The 19,173-nt window shown below is 36.8% G+C and overlaps 1 protein-coding gene across 6 annotated transcripts in view; it reads left to right on the top strand.

The window, feature by feature from the left end:
* HPS5 (HPS5 biogenesis of lysosomal organelles complex 2 subunit 2) overlaps nt 1-19,173 on the top strand; it is a 38,201-nt gene that overhangs the window by 3,329 nt on the left and 15,699 nt on the right. For all 6 annotated transcript variants that reach the window (XR_014491817.1, XM_083356977.1, XM_083356978.1 and 3 more), the window contains exons 3-13: nt 1,142-1,252; nt 1,874-1,938; nt 2,768-2,960; nt 3,710-3,843; nt 7,749-7,964; nt 9,277-9,348; nt 10,178-10,266; nt 12,231-12,409; nt 13,688-13,846; nt 14,370-14,529; nt 16,363-16,486. Coding sequence is in view for 5 of the 6 variants with exons in the window: in XM_083356977.1 (XP_083213103.1) it covers nt 1,142-1,252; nt 1,874-1,938; nt 2,768-2,960; nt 3,710-3,843; nt 7,749-7,964; nt 9,277-9,348; nt 10,178-10,266; nt 12,231-12,409; nt 13,688-13,846; nt 14,370-14,529; nt 16,363-16,486 (1,502 nt within the window). In the remaining variant the exon portion in view is untranslated. The remainder of the gene's footprint in view (nt 1-1,141; nt 1,253-1,873; nt 1,939-2,767; nt 2,961-3,709; nt 3,844-7,748; nt 7,965-9,276; nt 9,349-10,177; nt 10,267-12,230; nt 12,410-13,687; nt 13,847-14,369; nt 14,530-16,362; nt 16,487-19,173) is intronic.

Here is a 19,173-nt window from a genome sequence, read left to right as displayed (position 1 = left end):
GTTATTCTAAACCACAGGTATACAAGTATTCCTTGACTTACGACCACAATTGAACCCAAAATTTCCATTGCTAAGCATGGCAGTTGTTAAGTGAATTTTGCCTCATTTTATGACTGGTTTTGCCACAGTTGTTAAGTGAATCACTGCAGTTGTTAAGTGAATCATGCCCTCATTAAGTGACTCTGACTTCCCTCATTGATTTTGCTTGTTGTAAGCTGGCTGGGAAGGTTACAAATGGTGATCAAACGATCCTGGGACAGTGCAACCATCATGAATGCATGCCAGTTGCGAAGTGCCTGAATTTTGATCACATGACCTTGGGGATGCTGCAATGGTCATGTAAAATGATCATGTCACCCTTTTAGAGTTCCATTGTAACTTTAAATGATTACTAAACAAATGGTTGTAAGTCAAGGTCTACCTATACTTAAATTAAGACCATTTCAGACAATTGTCTCTGATCCTTGTTTGTTTTAACCATGCATGTTCAACAAACCTATTTAAAGTTTGGCAGACACAATAGCTTATTTCATGTTAGATCTTTTGTCTGCAGTAGATTTACAATCACAAACACTGTCTTATTAATTTAAAAAGAAAGCAGAAGTATCTGAATTTTGCAGGTAGTAAAGAGGCATGCACAATACAAAGTTCTTTCCTAAAAGTTATTCTTTAACATCAAAACATAGTATGGTGGTGTTTGTGAACTGGACTATTTCTTTGAAGAATACATATACCCTCTTGATTAAGGGCAGCCTATAGTCATTGTGGTATGTATCAGGATACACCTGGTGAGATGCAAAGGGAAGGAAATGTCTCAAAGTAATGTGGCTCTCTGCCCATAGGGAGATATTTTTTGTCTTGAAACTCTCTCCATTTTTCATATTGGTTATCTCCATACCCTAGCTCTTCTACTTTAGCCAGTCTTATTACAGTGTTTTTAAATGTAAACATATCAAAAAAAAGATGTGTGAAGGGGAGTGGGAACCACACAAAAAGCCTCAAGGAACCACTCGTTTATGGACGATGTTTTATGCTAAACAGATCTCCCCTGCCTGTTTCTTGGAAGTGAAAATATGATTACATGAATCAGAAACAGAGTGAGGTGTTTTAATAACAACTTTCCCTTTTTCCCCCCCTTAAGTGTACATGTATAGGAGTTTCTCGAAAATGGTTAGCACTAGGCAGCTCAGGTGGAGGCCTAAATCTCATCCAGAAAGATTGTTGGAAACAGAGGCTTTTCCTCACTCATAAGGTAAGACTGAATTAACCTTGCAACAACCTTCGTGTAAGAATGAATTGCACTGGGCAGGAGCTGGGAAGGATGATTCAGAAAAACAACAATGAAAGAAAACAAAATTAATTTTAGAGGCCTAATACGGGTAGTCGTTGCTTAATGACTTGTTGCTTAACAACTATTCCAATCATGATGACACCTCCCCTTCGAATTACCTGTGATTCATCCTCAAAGTTTAACTGTTGCACGCACACGCGCGCACACACACACACCCCGATCACATTTCATGTGCTTGGTAACTGGCTCACATTTATGATACTGCATATTTGGTTGCAGTTTACCACAGTCATGTGACCACTATTTGTGCTATTTTTGCTAATTTCCAGCAAAAAAAAAGTCCATTTGGGAGAATGGATTACTTTGTTCATTGATAAAGCTGTGTAAAGCTCATGTCTGAGTTTTTTGAGGGTTAAGAGGTTGAAAAATATCCATTTTAGACCTTAGGGTACAAATAGGTAATATCAGCTGTTATGATTGGAGTGGATAATTTTTTTAAAAAAGTATGTGGTGTAGGGGGTCAGACATTGTGGAAACAATATGCTACCTAGGATAAGTCTGATCATTTTTATCTCCTTGTAGGAAGGTGCCATTTCCTGTGTTGCCTTTTGTTTACAGGATGAGGATTATGTTGCTGTAGCTACCAGGTAAGGACATGTTAACTAAATGATTTTTATGTACTGTCCACCATGACATTTTGGCAAGGGAAGATTTATTTCAGTGATGCAGGCAAGATGTTCATATATATGTTGAGAAAAATGAAAGTGAAATGAATGTTAGAATTAGAGATGTCCAGTCTTTTTTCCAGGCTGCTCATACATTTAGTTAGCCTTTTCAGTTAATAGCACCGTATATTTAGAACTTCAGATGCTTCACTGTCCTACCACTCGTTTGTGTGCATGGGATGAAGAATAAATATGTACACTTATCAGCTTGTCTTGGTATCCAGAAACATTGGATGGTGGGATTAGTTCTGACTTGCAAAATATCATAAGTGGAATATTATGTTCTCTTTTGTAACAATAAGGGGAAAGAGAAGGATGAAATACTTAAATTCAGGTGTCAAACCATAGTTTGTCAGAACAAGGCTAATATTATTTGTCCTTCAGAACAAGCAAGAGGTAAATGCTGCTTAGAAATAAGTCAGCATGTTCACACTTGCCCCGTTTTCATGGTATAATGTCTGCGAGTATCTTTTGAATTTTATTAAAGATATTGGCTCCAGGGTATTCCGTCTGCAAATAACATTCTGTTTGTGTAATGGGATCCATTGGAGGAGAACTGCTAAGAGAAGAGGCATACAGCTTCCTTTTTTTTAATGTAAGGGCTAATCTTCAGTGGAAGAATTTGAAATGACTTCATTTTACAATTAACATTTGACCTCAGTTGTATCTTTTAATATCTAATTAATTTGATATTATAATGAATGCAATGTAATGAATGGTGGCTTAGAAATAACAAACTTTATTTTTTCAGTCAAGGCCTTGTTGTTGTATGGGAATTGAATCAAGAACGTCGTGGGAAGCCAGAGAGGATTTATGTCTCTTCTGAGCACAAAGGCAGAAAAGTAACAGCTCTTTGTTGGGATTCTAATGCACTCCGTGTTTTTGTTGGTGATCATGTGGGGAAAGTGTCTGTGATCAAGATTAATTCCTCCAAACAAGGAAAGGTATATTTTCTTACTGGATATTAAACATAAGAGCTAAGCCTACAAATGTTAGCAAGTCTTAACAGTCAGGATTTCTGATCTCCAAGGTGCCAACATCTTTAAAGAAAGCACAAGCTGCAACTTTGGGAGGTTAATGGGTTAATATGCTTGAAGGATTTCCCCTTTATTCTTCTCAGTTTCAAACCCAGGAAGAGTTTTAGGTCTCATTATAATTGCCAGGTTGAAATAGGTTGCTTCCATGGTGGAGCACAGGAGGTTAGTTTGTGAGTTGCGATATAATGGGAAATTCTGATTTTTGGTAGACTTTTTGGTCCAAACTCAATGGACCCAAATTTGTCAGTTTGGATTTTAAATTAAAACAACAACACAAAATACATTTTGGATTATTGTGGCATCCTTGTGGAGGATCCTTTTGTATTGTGAATTGTGTAAGAAAATAATGTCTAAAGTATGATGCAGATTTCAGTTCAAAGAAGAAACTATCCTGGCACTGCATACTCTTTTTTTCTCCAGTTCATATTAATATTTAGAAGAATGTTTTCACTGATCCTTAGATATTAATATGTGCAGTTCCAGACGTTTCAAGTGTAACATGAAATGTACCTTAAAAATTTTAATTATATGTAAGTTTTCTTTTTGCTTTTGTTTTCTTGAACAATTTAAGTAATTTAATTTTGAAACTTGTCTTCTCGATGAATGGATTAATCAGGCACGTAAAATATGAGCGCATTTTCATTTTTTTTCTATAGGCTGCTACTGCATTTGTGATGTTTCCCATTCATATTATAACCACGGTTGATTCTCGGGTGGTTCAGCTTGATTATCTGGATGGCAGATTGCTTATCTCTTCTCTTACACGCTCTTACATATGTGACACGGAGAGGTAATTAAAATATTAATTACTGTCTGTGCAAATTTAATGTCATGCAGATAATCTGTAAGGCACCTTTGAGAATAGTATCTTTCACTTAGAAATAAGGTTATATATTTTTGTCACACATCTAAATTTATATGTGTTAGAATAGGATCTCAAACTCAGATTGTCATGAGTTCTGTACAAGGACTAGTTAATTAGCCTGAAAGCTACGATATGAAAATGTGTTGCGTACATTGAGGTGATAGTAACTGAATTAAAAATAAGGAATATCATAATAACCTATAAAGCACAAATTAAATACTTTAAATTGGCAGAACAGAGCTGTAACAGTTTGTGGCTGCTTAGTTGGCAGCAATTTTCCCTAACTAGAACACATGACAGATCTGCTTTTACTTTTCCTCTTGCTGAGCAGGCATCTTTCTTCAGTTATTCCCGCTCTCTCTGCCTTTTTGTCCCTCCATTGAGAGATTTTGCTTGCCTGCCTGCTTTCCTGCTCCTTGCTCAGATTCTCAGTTTGGGTGGCCAGATCCAGCACTTCTTCTCCTTGGCTGCCTTATCTTACTCTTTCTCCAGTCTCCCAGCTCATCTCCCCTGGCCAAACCTCATCTCTCTGCTGCCCTGTCGAGAGACTTTGGTTCCATTCCGGAGAAAAGCACCACTGGCAGATCATGTGAATAATAATTAATTTTATATGCCACCCAATGCCCTAGCAACTCTGGCCGGTTTACAATTCCTAGAAAATTTAAAAACAATAGTACTAAAATAAAACAGCACAAGAAAGAACAATAAACAACAATAAAATAAACTCAGAAGAGAACAGAAAGGAAGAAAGGGATGTCATTTACCTGGGCTATGAACCAGGTGTTTAAGGCCCTTCAAAATGCTAGCACTGTAGGAGTTGTTTGTATTTTGGGGGGGAGCCCCATTCCAGAGGGCGATTCTTCTGACGTCCAAATGGGCGGCATTGCTTAATCGATGGAGTTTGAAGTGTCAAGATTGAACTGGTTGAGCATGATACTATGGGAGACAGATGGTCCCTTGGGTGACTAGGCCCTGTGCCATGTAAGGCCTCTGCCAGGTAGGGATTTATAGGTAGTGCCAATACCTTGAATCACACCTGGGAAGAAATAGTTCCTCCCCATCCAAACTTTGATTGTGGCTGTGGGTGGACTGCTCTGCATCTGGGAATTTTATCTTTGGTCTTGGATGGTGTTCCATTACTCCAGACAGACCTGGTGGTAATTTGGGATACCTCCTGGAGCCATGACTCGGAGGGCCTTTGTTTAACTAGGTGCTTGTTATGCCCCTTTTCTGGATAGGAAGGCGCTCTGCTCCATCATTCATGCCCTGATGATCTCCCATTTAGGCTATTGCGAGATGCTCCACATGGAGCTACCTGTCTGGTCCTGCTCCACCCCCTCCCCCAAGGGTTGAAGTCTTTGTTGGGGCTTCATCAACTCTAAATAGTATTTCCCTGGATTCACCTCCACACAGGAACTAGTGCAAAAGCTAATGAGTCCAATTCTCCCATCTGGGAACACAGAGCAAGTCCATAAAGTTCCCTCATCAGGTTCAGAGTCCAAAGATAAATCCATGGTCCAAGCACAAGTCAAAATCCAACTTCAAAGTCCAAGAAGCAAGTCCAAAGTCCAAATCCAGTAGCAGAGTCAAAGAATCACATGGCAAGGAATTGATAAGTTGTTCCCAGTGATGCTTTGCTCCACGTTCTGGACTGAATTTCAAATGACCAGTGCAGGTCGTCAGGATGGGTGAGGCTGCCACGTTGCGAGTAACCTCGCTGACTTCCATTGTGCCTGCCTTCTCTCATCCCTGTGCATTTGCGAATCAGGTGGAGGAGGCAATTCCTCTTCATTCCTGCTGGCCAGCTGCAGCTGAGCACCTTCTCTCCTCTGCTCTTCCTGTGGGACCCCTGCTCTCTCCATCTGCAGCTGTGCCTCTCCTTTTCCTCTTGTCAGCCGGCTGTTCACTCTGTCTCCCTTCCGGTGACCTCTCCACTGATCTTGGCCTCTCCACTCCTGGAGCTCCACTCCAAGGAACTTCTTGGAGCTGCTCCGTGCCCCCCTCCGAAGTCCCTGGAGCCAACTCATTTGAGCCATCTCACTGCTCTTGAAAAGTATTCAGAAACTTCAGCTGGTATAGAATATGTGTAGGCAGGCAATCCTGGGCACCCAGAATATGGCACATATAACGTGTATAAGAGTTTGCTTCTGGCTCCAGTTCAAGGTGTTGGTTATGATCGTTAAAACCCTATGTGGCATGGGGCCAAGCTATTCATGGAGCTGTCTTTATTCTATTATATCATCCTGTTTCACCCGGTCAGGTAGGGGAAGTACGTTGTGGACCTCGTCAGCTAAAGAATTACAATTGGTGGCATCCCGGAAGAGGGCCTTCTCTGCCATTGCCCCCACCTTTTAGAATATTTCTGTCTCCAGACATGAGGTAGACCCTCCCACTGTCCTTGCCTTCCAGAAAGGTGTGAAAACATAGGTTCTGCGGCTTTGCTTGAGGAGCACAGAGGGAGCTGTGGGGCTGATTAGCACTCTGAAAGCACTCCCTTCACTTTTTAACTAATTTTTAACATTGGTTTTTAACCTTCCCTGCCTCTTTTTAAAATTTGATTTTATATACTGTTTGCATGTTTTCATATTTTATTGTTCACCATCCTGGGTCTCTCTGAGGGAGATAGGTGGTTTCAAAATTAGATAGATAGATTAGATAGATAGATAGATAGATAGATAGATAGATAGATAGATAGATAGATAGATAGATAGATAAAAAATTCAGTGACTTTCTTTATAGCCATCTTTAACAAGGATCATTGTTTTTATACTAGAATCTTTCCTTCATCAGATTAGCTTGTAAGCAGCTTTCAATCAGTGCTTGCAAAACTCTACAAAGAGGGAGCTACAGGCAGTCCTCAACTTACAACTATTCATTTAGTGGCCATTCAAAGTTACCATAGCACTGAGAAAAGTGATTGTATCTCCATGGTCATGTGATCAAAATTCGGACAATTGGCAACTACAATGTATTTATGACAGTTAGCATGTCCTGGACTTTTGCGACCTTCTGACAAGCAAAGCAGTAATTCACTTAACAACTGTGGCAAGAAAGGTCGTAAGATGGGACAAAACCACTGTCATGCTTAGAAACAACGTTTGGGCTCAATTGTGGTTGTAAGTTGAAGATTGTCTATTTTACTTTAAAAGCAGAGTTGAAATTGGAAATTTGCTCTTTATAACATTCCCAGAATACTGTCTAGTTTAAATAGCAAATTTTACAACCTTGTGATATCTGTATGTTCAGTTGTAATCTTCAGAGTGTTAAAGCCTGCACATTTTATAACCCTGAAGTATGCTGGTGCAGTACCTCTACTAACTTTATTTCCAAGGCTTTCAGATAATTTACAAGGCTTTCTATTTCTTTTACTCTGTCCTCTGCTCAATCCAAGATAAAGTTTCATAAATAATTTGCTTTAGAGATTATGCTCCAAAAGAGGGTAAATATAATAAAATTTAAGACTGTGAAAAGTTCTGGCTCCTCATCCTTCACATTCCCCAGAAGTCAAGCCAAGATAACACAGACAAGTTTTGATATTGTTCCTGCAACTTCTTCAATTTTTCAGGAGTGGCTTTTGATACCACAGAAAAATGAAGGTCAGGGAAGGAGACGGGAAAACCCTGTTAACATAAAAGACTTCCATTTTTCTGTTGTTGGGTGTAATTTCTTGTATTTTATAAGATAAAAAATAATGTCTACTACACACACACACACACACACACACACACACACCTTAAAATATGGAGATATGAATAACTTTAAATCTTTGGAGTTTTTAAATAGTGTTCAGTAAATTTTCCTCTAAATTCTCATTGTTTTTGGTTAAATAGGGAAAAGTTTTGGAAGATTGGAAATAAGGAAAGAGATGGTGAATATGGAGCTTGTTTTTTTCCTGTTGGAAAGAGTGGGGCAAATCAACAGTCATTGATATATTGTGCACGGCCTGGTTCACGGATATGGGAGGTGAACTTTGAAGGGGAAGTGCTGAGTACACATCAGTTCAAACAGTTATTGTCATCACCACCTCTCCCTGTTATTACTATCAGGTATTGTTTCTAATGCAACTATGGGATGTGTAAGTTTGAAAACTAGTGGGGTATGTGCCAGGCTTGGTTAATACTTGGAAAAGATTTCATCAGCATTCCAATATGTACGTTAAAGTAAGAAGCTGAAACCTCATTTATCAGTGCAAATTCTGTGTGACTTTGACTTTAGTCATTCCAGTAACATATACCGTATTTTTCCGTCTATAAGATGCACCCTTGTATAAGACGCTCTGGCATGCAAGTTTTTCCACGCTGATCAGCTGTTTGGCGGAGCGCCAAACAGCTGGGCTGGCAAATCCGGACATTCGGCCAGCGGACGATCTTGCCCTCTCCCCCCTCCCGTTAGTGGCAAGCGCTCAGGGGCTTGACACCTGCACCAGGTGGCATGGCAACCCACACAGGCATGCCCTGGGCTGCGGAGGTTACCATTATTTTTCCGTGTATAAGACGCTGCACTTGTACATGATGCAACTGATTTTTGCAGAGGGTGTTTGCAGGAAAAAATAGTGTCTTATACATGAAAAAATACGGTATATGAGATCAGGATGATTATGAAAAGGTGCCTTTAAAGTGATGCCAATTTGAATTGTTTCTGAAATTGCTCTGCTGATCCACATAGGAAGAGATCCACAACAAGTGTCTTTTCAGACTAATGCATTTCATTAAAAGGCAGAAGCTTTTGTGAGAATTGAGCAATTCTCTGGTGAAGCGAGGGGTAGCTTTCAGGAGCTTACACTTTTTAATAAAATGTGTTTGACAAAATACTGTCGTATTCCTCTTCCTTCTTTGTGGTATCTATTCACAGAATCATTTAAGAAAATTGATATGGACAGGCGGCAAAGATACACAGTCTGAGCTAGTTTTAGCGATACATCTTTTTATACAAATGATTATATAGAAAATCCTGACAATATCCAGTTGTAGAAACATTGCAAGAAATAGATTTATGTTGGGTCGATGTGCTAACCTTTCAGATATTTGTCTGAAACTGTTTATAAAGTGTCACTTGTGATACTTATATGGGTAACATTTGTACATAATATTCTTTCTATTGTTATAGACCAATGCTTTAAATTAGAAAAAAAATGTTTAGGTGTTTGGAAACATTCTTAAAAAATAAGGTAAAGTTTGGAGTAAAGAAAGTAAATGAATAGGTTCAAGAAAATAATTTAAAATAAAGTTATTCAAAATTATAAACAGTACCAAATCTTCAGCTTGTTGTGATTTAACAAAATAATCCTGAAGCATGAAATAAAACAGATGCAATTAGAAGAACTAAATTCTAATATACGTAAATGTTATTTTTTTAAAGGGAAGATCCAGAGTATAACATTTCTGCATGCTCTCCTCAGTCCTTGGCATTCCCCAGGCTGCTTTATTTAAGGTAAACGTAAAGCAACATCTCTATTTTTATAAATTGAAAATTCTTAAATTTTTATTTGATTTATCTTTTTTATGTATTTATCTCCAAATATGTTCTGCATTATCCTCAAAACAACACTGTGATATTAAGAGATAGCGACACTTCACAAATTGCGTTAACACATAGTTTGCCTGCAGTGTTTATTGAATAAAGGAAAATTGGCTGGGTTTGCAAACTTGCAAGCTATTTAAATCATGGTTTATTTATTGGATTTTTTAATACCATCTTTACAAAACACAATAAATAAATCCATGTACACAGACAAAATCCAAATAAAATCACATTATGGACTTGCAAGTTGTATGAACAGAGATAGTAATTGTTTAAAAGTCATACTGTTTTCTTATCAGAATCGGGATTTAATGGATTTATTGTTTAAGTGCCACATAATAAAGATTTAGAATTGCATTGTTTATGACTCACAGAAACTTTTGCTCCTTTATTTGTTCTAAAAACATTTCTTGCCCTACCAAGTATGATGAGTGCAGTGCTCTGTTTCTCTGCTGCAATGGCTTTTCACATTGCACTTTTATCATCTATGTTTCCACATCATTTATGTGGAAACAGATGAGAACCAAACTTAGTCTTTTGGATAAGCCAACCTTGGTCTGTTTGAGAGGAAAGAGTCTCTTTCCCTCCACCCGTTTCTAAGGCAATGAATGCTTCTCATTGTGAGGTGGCGATGTTCGGATTTTGAAAAGTCAGAAATTAAGAATAGTATCGGTGAAAAACAAATACAAAACATTTTGACCACACACATTTTCTTCACAAGCATTGTGTTTCCTTACAGTGAGCACTGTATAATGACATGGACAGAAAGAGGCATTTATATTTTCATTCCTCAGAATGCCCAAGTTCTCCTCTGGAGTGAAGTGAAAGGTAAATGTGGAGAAAATTGCTTTTATGCGCACTTGAAACAATGCCAATGAAGTTTCAGTGTGCCCAAATATCCTCCTACAAAAGTTTTAAGCATTTATTGTATGACAAATCACAGTTTAGTAGAACTCTTGTTTGCTGTTATGACAGGGAAAAGCAACTTTTGTGACCTTTGCAGTATCTCTCTCAGTCATGTGCTTGCCATTAAGTCAGTCAGTATGCATTGTCCCTGTGCCTGACCCATTTTTTTTCTACCTCCCCCAGATTGCCTAAATATACTGTATCTTACTGAACTGCTTTTCTCTTGTGAACAGGAGTCCCTAAAATTTGCTAACCCCAAAACACCTTAATTGATTAGAATTCTGACTGTTTCCTAGTTGTTTTCCAAAATTGACGAGACCCTAATCAGTTTCACACCTTTTTGTTTGGCTCCTAAACAGCTACACTGAGCTACTAGATAAACAGGCTTGCTAGCACATTCCTTTCTATTTGTGATTTGTGCCTGCTTACTCTCTTTAATCCCTTCCTCTCCAATGAATGTAAATACAAACATAAATTCTTTTCTTGCTAATTATCCCTGTCCCGGGTGAATATTCCCTAGGGTGGGATTTTGTCCTTTTACCTGGTTCCCTTATGACTCAAATTGTAGGAACCTTCTCCATCGTTTGGGCCCACCTTGCTGTTTGGGTTTGTATCCTTCTGTTGCTGTCAACTAAAGGAGAGCTGAAGTAAAATCATAAGACAGTCACACTGGCATGGTTTTTCACTTAGCGGCTGCTTTGCTTAATGATTGAGTTGCCAATCTTGGTTATCGCTAAAGGAGGACTACTGTACCTCTGTTTTGTAAACTTACATCTTAACAAATGTGTGCAGACATATATTGCGTAGACTCAGGACAGAGTGATTTTCAGTTCTTATTTGCGCAGTGTAAGAGTGATCTTCCCTCTCCTTTTGCTTTCTCTTTCATTTATTTGCTTAAATTGGAGATTTATCAATCTCCTTTTGCTTTCTCTTTTATTTGGTTCCTTAAATTATAATTAATCATTGAATCATATAAAGGCGGTGTTAGACACAAAAATAGTCACAAATTGAAATCCATTCTGAGTTACAAATAGAAAAGAAGTTTATTAGACTTCACAACAAAGTCTAAAAAGTAACGGTTTGCAAAGCTGGTGGATTCAAGAAGGCAAACAATGTAGCCAAGCACTGAACCACACCCCAAATTCCAAAATCACATATTATTATACATCCTATCGCGACGCCCCATTCCCTCCCCCATGGCCCCATTAGCTTAGGCTTTGGAGGTTACAATCTATCAGTAGCACCTAAACAGAATACATTATCTCCGCCCCCTGTTTGCTTACATTATACTAATAAGATCCCTCCCCTACTATCCTGTTTATGTACATGCTTATCAATTCTAGAGGAGAGATGTCTCCCATCTTCTACACCTGCCAGGGGTACCAGGCACCAGAAGTTAATTAAAAACAATTCCTAGATGGTGACTCACACTGGGCCCCATGGTAACTCCTGTTCTCCCCCTACCTCGACTTGAGGCTTGTATTTTTCCCCATATACTCAAAGCATGTACTCAGGCAATTGATTATAAAACGATTATTATAAAATATAAAATATGATTACGTGATAATACTAAAAGCATATATATTTTTATTTTTAAATTTCCTCACTACTTCGTTATTTTCCACAGCGGTCCTCCCTATAAGGAAAGAAAAAAGCTCAAATTCTGTGTTGAATAACTCTGATAGTCTAGACATCCTAGCTACGCAGTAAAAAATTGACTGTTTCTGATGCAGGACAGATATGCTATCATCTTGTCCTTCACATGCCTGTAAACAGAACATTTTTAAGAGAAGAGCAAATATATTCTTGATTATGACACACGTGAAGTATTTGAAGCTGGTTTTGAAGTAAAGTTTTGACGAAAGTTGTAATATTTTTCTTTCCAGACATCTATGATATTGCAATATATAAAAATGAACTCTTCTGCTTACATACCAACGGAAAAGTCTCTCATCTCTCCCTTCTGACAGTTGAAAAATGTGTGGAACGATTGCTTAGAAGGAGCTTTTGGACTCTTGCAGCCAAAATGTGCTGTCTTTTCCAGAATTCTATTGTTTTGTGTCGGGTAATAGCTGTTTTTGTTTAATGTTTTTTTATTCAATGTTTAATACATTCATTTTATTTAAAACAATTCTGATGTCTTCTTTTTTTTTACAATATACATCTGCTGCTACGTTTTTTAAAGTTAACTCCTCTTAAGGTGTGCAGCTGGCACAGTGGCTCGGCGGTTAAAGACACTGAGCTTGTCAGCTGGAAAGCTGCCAGCCCAGGTTCGAGACCCGAGTGCCGCGCGATCGGGTGAGCTGTCGTTACTTGCCTCAGCTCCTGCCCACCTAGCAGTTCAAAAGCATGCGAATGCAAGAAGATAAATAGGTACCACTTTGGTGGGAAGGTAACAGCATTCCGTGCACCTTGGCATATAGTCATGCTGGCCACAGGACCAGCAAGGAAATGTCTTTAGGCAACACTGGCTCCCTCAACTAAGAAACATACATGAGCACCACCCCCCTTGAGTCAGACACGACTGGACAGGGGAAACCTTTACCTTTTACCTTTAAGGTTTACAGACTTGTTTTCCTTCAGGCTTTCTAGGGCAGGGGTGGGGAACCTTGGCTCTTTTATGACTTGTGGACTTCAACTCCCAGAATTCTGGCTCAGGAATTCTGGGAGTTGAAGTCCACAAGTCATAAAAGAGCCAAGGTTCCCCAACCCTACGCCAGGGCTTTCAAGATTCTTTTGAACTATATGGGATGGGAGCAGGTGCTATAGAATTTTGTATTTCCTAAGTACATAGTAGATTATTTTTTAATACTTAGAATTTCAACTTTGTAAATTCGGATGATTTAAGATGGTTTGTTTTTGCTCAGGTTGTTACTCAATCTTTCTAATATCAATTTTTAGAAATGCAATTTTATTGTTTCTTTAATTTCTTCAGCATCAGGTACATATTATTTTAATCCTTTTGTTTCCTGTATGTTAACTATAATTTTACTAACAAGGCTATAATTTGTGCTGGACAATTTCTTGGTTTCTCTCTCTTGCAGGAGATTATGAATCCTAGTCCTGCCTTAAACAATAGACCAAACTGACTCCTGGTATATAAATTGGAATTATTAAAATATAATGTAATGATAAATAATATTAAATAATTAAATCATAACTAGTAATTTCTTAACAATGACTTATAAATTATAAATTATAAAAAAAATCATTCCAATTTATAGATTATTCTTTATAATCAATGAATGTGTAATATATTTTTCCAAATAAATTTAAAACACTGCTGTAATTTTATAAAGCCTTGAGGTTTTTTTCCTTAGACATTCATTTTGTGCATTGTTAGGCAAGAAAGCTTCTTCCTGCAGATAAGCTGGAACATCTGAAGTCACAGTTAGAACTTTCAACAGAAACTGACCTCATTACTCAACTGGAAGAGCTGATCTCAAAACTTGAGCCTTTAGATTCTGCATGCAGCAGCAGAAGAAGCAGTATTTCTTCACATGTAAATAAATTCCTATACATTTTTTCATTATATGTTACATTGGATATGTTAGAAAGTTGTCAAATATAGTATGTATTACATTTTTAAAAAATTGAAAGCAACATTTGGCTTGTATGTTTTATTCCAAGAGTCTCTTGATTTGATAAAATTAGAGCATAACATGGTTCAGAGAAATTCAATATGTATTTTGCCTATAATAAAAATTATCTAGGAACTCTTGTTTTTCCTTCTGCAAATAATCTTTGCCATAATAGCACTAACAATGCACTTGCTATATTTACTTGTGATGTATTATTTGTGTTTGGGATAGTGCTATACTCTTGGGCTGTAGAAATGAATAGTAGCCCAATCTACCTTTCATCTGCTTGGAAAGTTAAAATGTAATTTTTCTTGTTAAAATCTATAGGTCTTTAAAGCAACTTGGGTTTGATTTATCATAAAGTAAATATTTTAATGTATATTTATTTCTAGGTGCTGCTTTATAAGTGGCAATACATAGCTTATATTGTGGTTTTTTTAACAGGAGAGTTTCAGCGTATTAGATTCTGGAATTTATCGTGTTATTAGTAGAAGAAACAGTCAGTCTGAAGAAGATTCTTGTTCCTTACATAGCCAAACCTTATCAGAAGATGAAAGGTTGAAAGAATTTCACATGCAACAAGAAGAAGAACAGCTTGAACATGGTAATTTAAATGTTTGTTGGGTAGTTTTATAAACAATGCAGTTGGACATGCTTTGAATACTTGGAGAACGAGATTGCTCTAATTCCAATAATTTGGCATTATTTGGTCTTTATATAAATAACATTGAATTGACATCAAGATAGGATTGCTCTGATTTTGAATACTAATTTCATATTAAGACTAAATAATAAAAATGACAGCATTCTGTGCTATTTTTATAAGTGTTCAGCCATATGTTTTGTTCCCTTTTCTTACTTAGCTGTAATTATTTCTGAATTTTAATAAGCTGTCAAGTTAGCTGACTAGCTAATTCAGTGATCAGCTTTGCTCATTGTTTCAAAGCAGAATATGCTTTCTTTCATTCTGGCTTAGTGTGTTATGTGAGTCTAGCCATTGTGGCTTGTGAATCACAGTGTGCGTAAATCTGGCTATTTTGGTTTATTAAAAGATAGTGATTTAAAAATTGGACATCATAATCTTTAATATGTTGGAGAATCTTCAATTGGAGCACTTTCCCTTTCTTCTTAATATATTGCTTTCATAAACACGTCTATTATTTATTTCACATGGTGTAACAGAATACAGCATTAATGCATCTTAAAAGAGTCTTTGTTTTTATATTTATGCTGCTGCTTCTCGCTGGGAAATCTTTGTGAGATCCAGCAACCAGAATGTGTAGACTATTTAGCCATGGGGTGGGGGTGTATCATGAGGAGGCTAGTTCACATTGCTCCCTAGTAGGTCTATGCAAAATCCATAAGATTGGTAAAGAACTCGTTGATTCTGAAGAACTCCGGAATATAATGTTCTTCCCTGAACCAGATTAATGCACTGTAGAGTTGTATACATTTTAGGAAGAGAATTGTGTTACTCTACCATGGCCAAAAAAAGGAGTCTAGTAGCATCTTGTTAGTTTAACAAACTTTATTAAAAGACATAAGCTTTCATGAGATCACCTCACTTCAGCAGATGTATTTTATATAGTGAATGGCAGTTCACAAAACTTTTTTAATAAAAATTTGTTGGTCTGAGTGTTGTACTGTTCTGTATACAGTATGTTTGAGTTATTTGCCATATGGCAATCTTAAGTTGCGATTTGAATAACACCATATTTATTTTGTATACTGTGTTTTGTGAGCACTGTGTGGTAACACTGATAATATGTAGCTGTTTATATAATAAGTCAAGAGTCTGTAGGAATTCTGTAGCTTTCCCATCCAAATAATAATTAGATTTGACTCTGATTAACTTTCAAACCAAGATAAGGCCAGGTATGTGCTATCACCTTGTAAACTATAATATATTATAATTAATGTGAAAATTCATTGATAACTTTTAAGTTTTGCATGTTTCTATGTAAAATTATACATACAAATTCATTTAGACCTGCTCCCTTATAAAAGGGTAATGGAAGTCTTTTCTTTTTTGTTTCACTTGAAACCCTTTCTTTTAGAATATAAAAAGTATTTTAATAATTGGTATGCAGATGGCATAAATTACAATATGAAGAAATTACATTCCTGACATTTTTCATTGTGAGACATCTATAAATGAATGAATTCTAGTAGAAAATCCTGTTGATTTTTCCCCCCATTATGGTTTGTCATATTCTAATCGTACTCTTTGGAGATTCAAAATGAGTGACCTGTTTCCATTGTAATTTTAAAAGGTGGCAGTTGTGGATGGAGAATATTTAAAAATCTATTTCAATCTGAAAAAGCTAATGGGGAATGTCATGTGGCCATTCCTAAACACTATAGACAAATCACTTGATAAAATTCCTAAATGTTGTGGTTTTATGTTATGACCTTACATTTTAATTCTGTTCATTAGACAGCATATCTCATTCTTCTCTGGTGGTGGACAATGTTCGGAATGAGACTTTTCTTCCATTCAGTATTCCATTGCCATTCCGTTCCCCATCTCCTCTCGTCTCCCTTCAAGCTGTTAAGGACAGGTAAAATTGTGTGTGATTTTTTTTTTAATCCATTACATCATTTTTTTTGTTTAGTTTAATTTAAACATACCATATTAATCCATATCTTTTTTTTCCCCAACTAACTTTCAATTTGCTCAAAGCTAGCTAACAAAGACTTAAAGATTTCTTTTAAAAAATGTCAGGATGGTGGAATGACCGATGGACCTCTCCAGAAAGTATTTTGCTTGTGAGTTTTCATATATCTCTGAGCGTACTTAAAATATCGTGGGCCTTTGGGAAATGATTGGTTTAGAATCAACAGTTGATCACTTCCTTCACAAGAAGGTGCCTGTACTTTATATCAGTTTCTCCCCCCCCCCCCCCCCTAGCTTGGTTGTGACAAATCTCAATGGATCGACTCTGTCCTGAAACTCCATATAGTTTAGCTGGTCTTCTTTGGGACAACTTGGTTAGCTGGCGATAAGGGGAGTTCCCCACTCATACCATGTGCTTGCTCAATATAAACTTTCCACAGTCACCAACATCGTGATCAAAGGCCTTCGAAGAAAGGACTGTCCTAACCCCAAGCACCTCTGGCTTTTTAGAACAAGCTGCCAGTGGTCTGTGGGCAGCATTAATTCAAATAATGTGATTAAGACACTCCTTCACTAGATTGTGAAAAAGTTGCACGAGTTAGAGAAGTTTGTGTAAACCATATGGTGTGAGCAAAGCAAACTTCCTCTGTCACCAGGCAAGCAAATTGCCTTGAGGAACAAGATCTTCTGCCACAAGGAGGCTGCAGGGAGCCTTGCGACTAGACTGACTCAGGAAGATCTGCCACTCCTGATGAAGAGCACATCCCTTGAAAAAGATACTTTATGCATACCAAGAGCCCATCTGGCATTTTGTGAATTTGTAAAGTAATAAGAAAGAGGATTGAAAACACTAACTGTGCAAACTCTGAAGTGAGATCTAGTCTGTGACTACCACAGATATGTGATAACAAAGCTGCAAGTAATGTCCCCTTTCTCTGTTTTTTCTCTGGCATGATATTTTTGGCATGGAAAGTAGTCTGTTTCATTTACTTGGATGGCTAATTTTACGAACAAAGTTATTTAACAAGAACATTTTTTTGAATATAGAAATTGTTTTGGAGGTAAGAACCCCATACTTATTTACGGAATGATAGTTTTCTTTTTTATTGATGAGGCTCTTAAGATATGCTGACTTTTCCACTTACTCTTTATTCTGTACTGCTCGTCTTTCCTTTTTTATAGTAATTTTACTAAACATTACAATTTAAAAAAATGAAAACTAATACTAAAAGAATAAAAAAACTTGTAAAGTACAGAAAACAAAAAGTGCAGAAAACAAAAAAGGAAAAATAATATAGTAAAGAAAAGAAATGTATAAAGAAATGGCTTCACCCTTTATCACAAGTATAAACAATTTTAGTAATTTATCACCTTCTCTTAAAATACAACAAATGATCTCTTCTTCCCATATCTCATGTCTTATCTATAAACAAATCCTTAAAGCCTCATTGTTCAGTCCTGATCAGGAAAAGTCCATTCAGGGTTACCGGAGATAATATGTCTACTTTATTTGATTATACTTTACAACTGACTCTATATTTCTTCCTTGCACTTTTAACAATTTTGATCTTAATCCCTTCAAATAATGTCCTAGAATTTGATTTTTCATTTTTTCTTTGTCCCTTCTCATAATTTAACGTCTCTTGTAAATCCAGTATAGGAAAGTTATCTAGGTTACTTTTTTTGGTTTGTTATTTGTATATCCCTTTTAATTATTAAGACATCAACCGGTTTCATTTATATATCTAGTGTAGTATCTTTTATCATATCATGCTTGTAGCCTGTCACTTTTTAAATCTACTTTCAATTAATCTCAAGTCTTATCCAGCAAAATTTGTTCCTCTTCCATAGCAGCTTTTAAACACTGTCTGTCTATAATGGCAGGCACTCTTAAAATTAAGTTCTGTATGTCCAATGTTAAAATACTTTGCTCCATTCTGTATTAATAAGTCAAATTTAAGTATTCTCCTTTAATTGTAACTTTTAGTTCCTTCTGGCTCCATCTAATATTCAGCCTTCAAGATCCCACTCTATCTTTCTTTAAAAAAAAAGAATTCAGAACAAAGACATTTTCCATGATAAGGATTCTTATAATTAATTTCAAAATCTTATTTTAAATCCACTTGGATCTTTAGCCTTTTTATAACTTTCCAAAATCAATGTTCTAATAACCTTTTGCTGTTTATCCTGAAAAAAAGATTTTTTAAAGTTCTTAAACTTGTATTTAAAACTTCTTTCACAAAGGATTGAAGAAAATTCACCTAGTGCTGTAAAATATGTTGGTTCAAAGCTATTAAGAAGCGATTTCCAGAAGTGATTAGAAAAGGAAGTATGCAAACTCAGTGTCCATAGAGGTGGCAACTGTAGTTTGAGCAAAGTTGGCTATTTCCTCATCTCCCAGAGCTCTAAATCAGCTGGAGACTGCTGCCTTGTAGTCTTCTTGCGAGGAGCACTTGGGGGCAATCTCAGTTCTTTCCTTGTCTTATTCTCAAGTAAGAATCAAGCTGGCAGGAATAGCCAACCCTCCAGAAGACAGGCTTAAGATACAGAAGGATCTTGAGAGACTTAAATATTGGGCGCTATCTAACAAAATGAAATTCAATGGTGAAAAAAGTAAAGTTCTACATTTGG

The sequence above is a fragment of the Vipera ursinii genome (assembly GCF_947247035.1).
Source record: "Vipera ursinii genome assembly, chromosome: 1".
Lineage (NCBI taxonomy): Eukaryota > Metazoa > Chordata > Lepidosauria > Squamata > Viperidae > Vipera > Vipera ursinii.
Note: the sequence above shows the minus strand (reverse complement) of the source record. Positions and strands in the feature narration are given on the sequence as shown.